The 6,929-nt window shown below is 54.8% G+C and overlaps 1 protein-coding gene across 2 annotated transcripts; it reads left to right on the plus strand.

Annotated features, from left to right (window-relative positions):
* On the plus strand, nt 1–4,933 carry GHRL (ghrelin and obestatin prepropeptide). 2 transcript variants are annotated; one of them, XM_021695080.2, is made up of 5 exons: nt 1–14; nt 485–606; nt 811–927; nt 3,896–4,004; nt 4,779–4,933. In XM_021695080.2, exons 2-5 carry the CDS (start codon nt 499–501, stop codon nt 4,796–4,798), a joined length of 354 nt encoding a protein of 117 aa, XP_021550755.1. In that variant the 5' UTR covers nt 1–14; nt 485–498; the 3' UTR covers nt 4,799–4,933. The 2 variants fall into 2 exon arrangements, with proteins under 2 accessions (XP_021550755.1, XP_021550756.1); XM_021695081.2 differs by having other exon boundaries at nt 814–927.
* The last annotated feature ends 1,996 nt before the right edge of the window (nt 4,934–6,929 follow it).

A 6,929-nucleotide genomic window follows, 5' to 3' on the forward strand; every position in this document is an offset into this window, starting at 1 on the left:
ACCAGGAACCCCAGGTAGGCTCTCTCTCTCTCTCTCTACTCTTCGGATGTGGCTTCGTGGGTTTAACTTTGACTGCTGGCCATTCACAGGCCCATCTGAACAAAGGGGTGGGGGGGACTGCACAACATGGGGCAGCCCGGCTACTCAGAGACAGCTGGAGCACCCCCCAAATCCCCATATACCCTAGGGACCCTGCTTCAAGATCCTTCATGAAGAAACCTGGCACAAGCCCCTAGGGGCCCAGGACAAATATGGGGAGTCCCACTGCCGCACAGCCTGGGAATAGGGAGCACATATCCTTCAATTCACTACCTGGGGGAGGTGAGCAGAGGGAGCCCCTCTAGCAGGGGTGGGAAGAGCTTCTCCTCAGCACTGACATCCCAGGTCCAAGTCCCCTCACCCTGTCTGATGGGCGAGGTCCGGGCGAGGTCCGGGGCACAGGGAGAGACAGGAGGGCAGTGCCTGGAGACCCTCTCTCCTCCAGGCCCATTGGACACCATGCCCTCCTTGGGGACCCTGTGCAGCCTGCTGCTCTTCACTGTGCTCTGGATGGACTTGGCCATGGCGGGCTCCAGCTTCCTGAGCCCTGACCACCAGAAAGTCCAGGTAAAACGTCTCCCCACAAAGCCCCCCATTCAGGCTGGGGTATCTCGTTCCCGCCTTGCCATGTAGCAGCCAGCTGTGTGACCTGGGCTTCAGCTTTCTCCGAGAGCACATAGGACAACTCTGGGTCTGACCAGGGCTTCACACCTCACTCTGCTTCTGCAAGTGTAAGGGGGCTTAGGGCCCTAAGAGAATACCTCTTTCCAGCAGAGAAAGGAGTCCAAGAAGCCACCAGCCAAACTGCAGCCCCGAGCTCTCGAAGGCTCGCTCCGCCCAGAAGACAGAAGTCAAGTGGAAGGGGCAGAGGATGAGCTGGAGATCCAGGTCAGTTCCTCTGCAGTTCTATGCTTCTGTGGCCGTGGGGGGGTGGGGGGAGGAAGGGCAGGCTAGGAACAGGGACCCACTTAGCGACTACTTAAGAAATGTAAAATAGTATGAAAAGAGTTGACTCCAAACTGGGCTCTACCAGGTCTTTTCCCATCAAGAGGCAAATGTCTAAGAGAAGTAACTTTGCTACAACAGAATGGGACAGGACCAGGAGCCGGGAGCAGAGGAGAAAGGGGGTGCTAGCCAACACCAGCTGATTTCAAAAGAGAGTCAGCAAACATGGTGCCAAGAGACAGACAGCTGAGGAATAATCAGCTGGTCACAGGCTGAGGATGTTTCCCCACAGAAAACGGTCTGGTTGGCCCAGGGGCCTCTCCGACCTCACCCGGGGCAGGAGCGTACCTGGACGGCACCCTGTCAGGCCAGACAGCGGTAGCCCAGCGGCCACTCACCGTCCCCATCTGCAGACAAAGACAGGATCAGTCGGGCTTGTTTGGGCTCCTACAAATCTTGCATAGGGCAAGGAGAATGTTTGGGAATAAAGGGGGAGATGAGGACAGAGAGGGGGGAAGGGACTTCCTGGAAGGCGGGCCGTGGTTCAGGGAATGGCTCCGGTGGCAACAGACATCTCCATGCGGTGACACCAGAATTCCCCCAGGGGACTGCCTGTGCCCACGGACCCAGGCTGCATTTACACACTGTCTCCCCCTTATCATACACCATTTAGTCTCTACAACAACCTGTGCGGTAAGTAGGTCTGACATTTCACAGACGAGGAACAGAAGTTCAGACAGATGAACTCACATGCCTGAGGTGCCACAGTCAGTGTGTGGCAGAGGTGGGGCCCGAGGTCAGGGCTGACTCCAGCTCCCGAGCCCCCCTTCCCCTCACTGGCCTGTACCAAGAGCACCCCCACTTGTCTCTTCTGGCCTGAGAAGCTGAAGGGCATCCTGCCTTGGCCTCACTCCCTACCCACCAGCCTCTTCTATCAACCCACGCTCTCTCTGACGCTCACCAGAACCTAGGGGTGTCCTTGGATGCGTACCCCACCATGTGTGAGATCCCCAGCCCACCACATTCCCATTCGATTCCTGCAAATCCTCAAACTAAAACCAGAGAATTGCCTGGGGAGCTCCAGCCCTAGGCAGCCGGCACTCACCTGAGCCGGGCTAGCTCTCAGTCTGCCCAGACAGGGAAGGGGTTTCAGGACCTTGCTGACTCAAGGCGGGGCTGGGGCAACCAGAAGTTTCCAGTTCCCAGGAAGGCTGGCCTCGGAGGTCACGGCCTGTACCACCTCCACTAGAACCCGAAGTCTGAGCTGTCTGGGAGGCACGGGGGCTGCCAGAGGCAGGGAGGCCCACCCCCTGGCTGCGGGGCTCTGGACACACTGCCTAAGCCCCTCCGGCGCTGGGGTTCCACCTCTCCCCTCTTGGGCCCTCCACCTTCCCCCAGACGTGGTCCTCCCGAAATCAACTTCCACAGCTGGAAGACTTCTGAGACCAAGTCCTATCCCTTCCCCCCGCCCCCATCCCCAACTGAATGGATGAGGCACTGGGGCCAAACAGGCCTTTTCAAGTCCCCAGAAGCAAACCTCCGCCCCAGAAGTTGCCAGGCTGCCTGTCCCCTGCCCCTGCCACTCAGTTCCAGGGTGCTGGAGCAGCCAGCAGGCCCCCAGATTGGGGCTCACGTGGTTCCCGAGAAGTCTGTGCAGGCCAGCCCCAGCGGGGAGGAAAAAGGAGCAGTTGCTGACAGGAGGGACCTGAAGGGCCGGAGTTCCCTCAAAACCCAGCCAGGTCATTCCCCACTCCCTCCACCTTCCCCATGGAGACCAGGAAGAAGGTAAGTGTTTGAAAGGGAACAAGGAGCTATTTGTTTTCTCCATAACCTCTCGGAGCACATTTGCTCACGTATGAAATAGGAACGACAGTGGTACCGGCCGGGCTGGGAGGCCCGGGGGACTGTCCCCAGTGTGGAGGCAAGGCCTTGGCCAGGCCTGGCAGACGGAGGGGCCCGGGACCAGAAGAGGTTCCCAGGCGGGCCGATGGAAGTCCTGCAGTCTAGTCCCTGGCCGCCACCCCCATGCAGCCTTGGGCAAGTCCTGCCGGGAGGACAGGGGGCACAAGGACCAATGACTGAAGGCTCCCTCCCAGCACCAAGATTCCTTCAGTGACTCGTTCAGACATCGCCGTGACCAGCACGCAGGTACCAGGTACTGAGGCAGCTACTGGAAGAACAGAGGGAAAGATACCGTCTGCCCTCCAGGGGTGAAAACCATGATGTGGCTGCAGAGAGAGCTCCTTCCCATTTTCCCAAAGCTCTAAGCTTCAATAAACCATCTCCGAGAGTGCTGAGAAAGTAGGGAAAATGGGGTGCTCTCCCTGGAGGAGGGAAGAGACAGAGGCACAGAAAAAAGAAAGCACTTGGCTCAGAGCATCTTTCCAGGAAAAGGTCAGCTTCTTATCTGACTTTCCATGGAACAAGGAAAGGCCTGTGCCCAGGACAGGAAGAACAGCTGCGAGAGGGGGTGGGGGCAGTGGAGGGGCAGAGACCATCACCCAGGCTAGCGCTATGACACTGGGGAGACCCACTGTCCGTCCCCCCAGTGTCCCTCCCTACCGGACCCTGAAATTCTACCTTGGCGACTCTACCTTATGCCTTCCAAAATTACAAGGGGGAGTGGGAGCAACCCGGGGAGCCCCACGGCTTCTGTGAGCAACCTCACTAGAGGGAAGGAAAGAGTGCAAGCTAAGTCTCCTCAAGATGGCAGGGGCAGGAAGAACAGGCCTAAGAAGGCAGAGTAAACTGGCTGAGCTGTCCCGCAGGGGTGCGTGCTGAGCCCCAGGCCCTGCGCCCTCCCTGCCCCATGCTGACACCCTGACAGCCCAGGGCCTCCTTTGGGAGAGAGGTGTGTTTGGGAGGGTGTGACCTCTGACACCTCCTGGGTCTTCCCTGCTCCTCCTCCTAGTTCAACGTCCCCTTTGATGTCGGAATCAAGCTGTCGGGGGCTCAGTACCACCAGCACAGCCAGGCCCTGGGGAAGTTTCTTCAGGACATCCTCTGGGAAGAGGCCAACGGTAAGTCCCTGCCCCAGTCAGGTCACTTCAGCTTCCTTGGAGTCCCAAATGGGAGCCCAGACTATGGGTGACACAAGAGAGGTTTTCTTCCCCTACCCCTGCCTCTCAAAAAGCTTCTAATTCCCTTCCCAAATGTCTGCCGGAGAGCGGGCTTGAGTGGCTCGGAAGAGGCGTGAGCAAGTCTTCGTATTCCAAGAATGCTCTATGTTCTAAGAACTAGCACATTAACGACCTCTGGGGCCCCAGGGAACCCCAATTTCCTAACCATAAAATGGAGCTAACACCCACTGTGAGAGCATAAAATTATTTGATGTTAAGTACTTTTACTGGATAACTTTACTTCACAAACAAAAGGAATTAGTGCTACCATCAGAATTAAGCAAAGGTTTCTAGGTTTTGTTGTGACTCCATTCTTGCCGCGTAAAAAGAAACCATCCAATCTGTTCCTGATCGGGGGCAAACGCCTGCCTTTGGAAGCACCCGACCACCTGCAAGCACTTCCCTAACCCACATGGCCCCACCCCGCACCCCACCCACCACGTGAGGTAGACAGAAGCAGGGCACTCAAGCAGCAGTGCCGATAAGGAAACCAACACTCAGCTTTCAGGTGACGAGCCCAAGTCACACAGTGCACACTCCCAAGGCCAATACGTGACCCTCCCCCAGCATTACAACGCACCACCTCCAACATCACCACTGTGGAAGAAAAGCCATCTTCCATGGCCCTGGCGGGAGGGCAGACTCTGAATTTTGACTTGGCCTCTTGCTTTTCAGAGGCCCTGGCAGACGAGTGATCATCCACAAGACCGGCCCGCCTGTGTTCCTCCCAACCTTAGAAGCACTCACCCGCTTTTACACTGTTTCTGCAACCACTCCAGTTCTGAGTGGTACTAGTTTAAGAGGTGAATAAACATTCAAACCATATGCCGAACGTTTAAAGGAGAAATTTATTTCACCAAAGATGAAAACTTCACATTTCACTGAAAAAAAAAAATTTTTTTAAACTATGGTCAATGGGAAGAGAAAAAAGAAGGATATGTAGTAAGGCAGGTATGCATGCTTAGGAAACCAAGAAAGGAAGGGAGCGGGGGATGGGAGAGGAAGAAGACAGTTCTTGTAAATATCACAGCTTCCGGAGCACAGTGAAGTTACAATGAGAGCTTAGTAACCATCAGCAAGGACTGTGGACCAGCAAACTTCAGGTGACATCATCAGAGCCAACATCCACTGAACTGATACGCACAATCCCAACAGGATCCTGGGAATGCCAAAGCATGAGTCTGAGGTTATACGTAAGTATACCGGCCACGGCTAGACAGGGCTGAAATAACCACTTCTCCCTCCTCCTTGTCCACTACTGAAAAGACATGGCAAAGCAGATGCCACCTCGTGTGGGCAAGGCTGGGCACTGCCTTGGTGACTTATCGATACCAGGTAGCTGTCCCTAAAGACTGCCAACTCCAGCGCACAACTGAATTGAGCCTTGATCCTTACGTCCACAACTTAGTTCCACTAAAGATACCAGCCCTCCTGGGAGGAAGGTCAGTTATGAGTGATTTACACTTGAGCACAAACGTGTGAACCGGTTGCTAAGAAACTGGTGATGACAGATGATGGGTGAATCACAAAGGAGAAAAAAGAAAACAGAAAAGATTAATAAGGAGGCTCCAAATATAAGCACTGCCAATCCAGACACGTGACTACCTATCAGAAACATGCAGGCCAGCCCTCTGCAGAGCCGGGGTAACACGCACACTCTGGAAAAGCCTTTGTCAGAGGGCTACAGGAGCCACGTCTCTTCTCAGGTAAAATTCTGGTCACCTGGCACTGACCACACTTGGCAGGCACGCCGACACCCAGCCGCCAGCCCCCAGCAAAGAGCACCAAAGTCACCAGCATCAGAGAATGTCTTAGAGATGCAGAATCTTGGGGCGCCTGGGTGGCTGAGTCGGTTAAGAGGCCGGCTCTTGGTTTCGGGTCAGGTCGTGGTGTAGGGGTGGGGAGATCGAGCCCCTGTAGGGCTCCGCACTCAGCGGGGAGTCTGCCTCAGGATTCTCGCTCCACCTCTGCCCCTCCCCTCGCTCTCAAACGAATCAGAAAGAGGGAAAGGGAAAGGGAAAGGGAAAAAGGGAAAGGGAAAAAGGGAAAGGGAAAGGGGAAAGGGAAAAGGGAAAGGGAGAAAAGAGGGAAGGAAAGAAAGAAAGAAAGAAAAAAGAAAGAAAAGAAAGAAAAAAGAAATGCAGACTCTTGGGCCCCAGCCTGGCCCTACTATATCAGGATCTGCATTTTAACAAGATCCGCAGGCTGATAAATGGCTTATTTAAAGTGGCTGAGAGGCAACTGGATCCTACTCAATTCAGGCAGCACAGCACAGGGCAGAACCGGATTAGCTGCCTGGCACGGAACAGGTGTCGAATCCCATAGGAAACAGAAAATTCAGACCTGGCCAGGTGACACCATCAACAAAACTGAGAAAACATTACTCTCACTCACCTTCCCCCATTTCTCTAGCCCCAGCCTAGCTGTCAACCACACGTCCATCCCTCATGTCTGCCTCCCCACACCTGCATCTCTCAGATATCTATACACTGCCTATAAGACCACACTCGGACTTCGCTCACCAAGCCCTTGCTTCTGAAAGCTTCTACCTCTAAGCCTCAGCTGTAAGACTGAAAGGTCTCATTAACCATTTAAAGAACGTAAGGTAGGGGCGCCTGGGTGGCTCAGTCGTTAAGCGTCTGCCCTCGGCTCAGGTCATGATCCCGGGGTCCTGGGATCGAGCCTCGCATCTGGCTGCCCGCTCCGCGGGAAGCCTGTTTCTCCCTCTCCCCCTCCCCCTGCTTGTGTTCCCTCTCTCACTGTCTCTCTCTCTCTGTTGAAAAATAAATAAAATCTTTAAAAAAAAAAAAAAAAAAAAAAAAAAAA

The sequence above is a fragment of the Neomonachus schauinslandi genome, chromosome 1 (assembly GCF_002201575.2).
Source record: "Neomonachus schauinslandi chromosome 1, ASM220157v2, whole genome shotgun sequence".
NCBI lineage: Eukaryota > Metazoa > Chordata > Mammalia > Carnivora > Phocidae > Neomonachus > Neomonachus schauinslandi.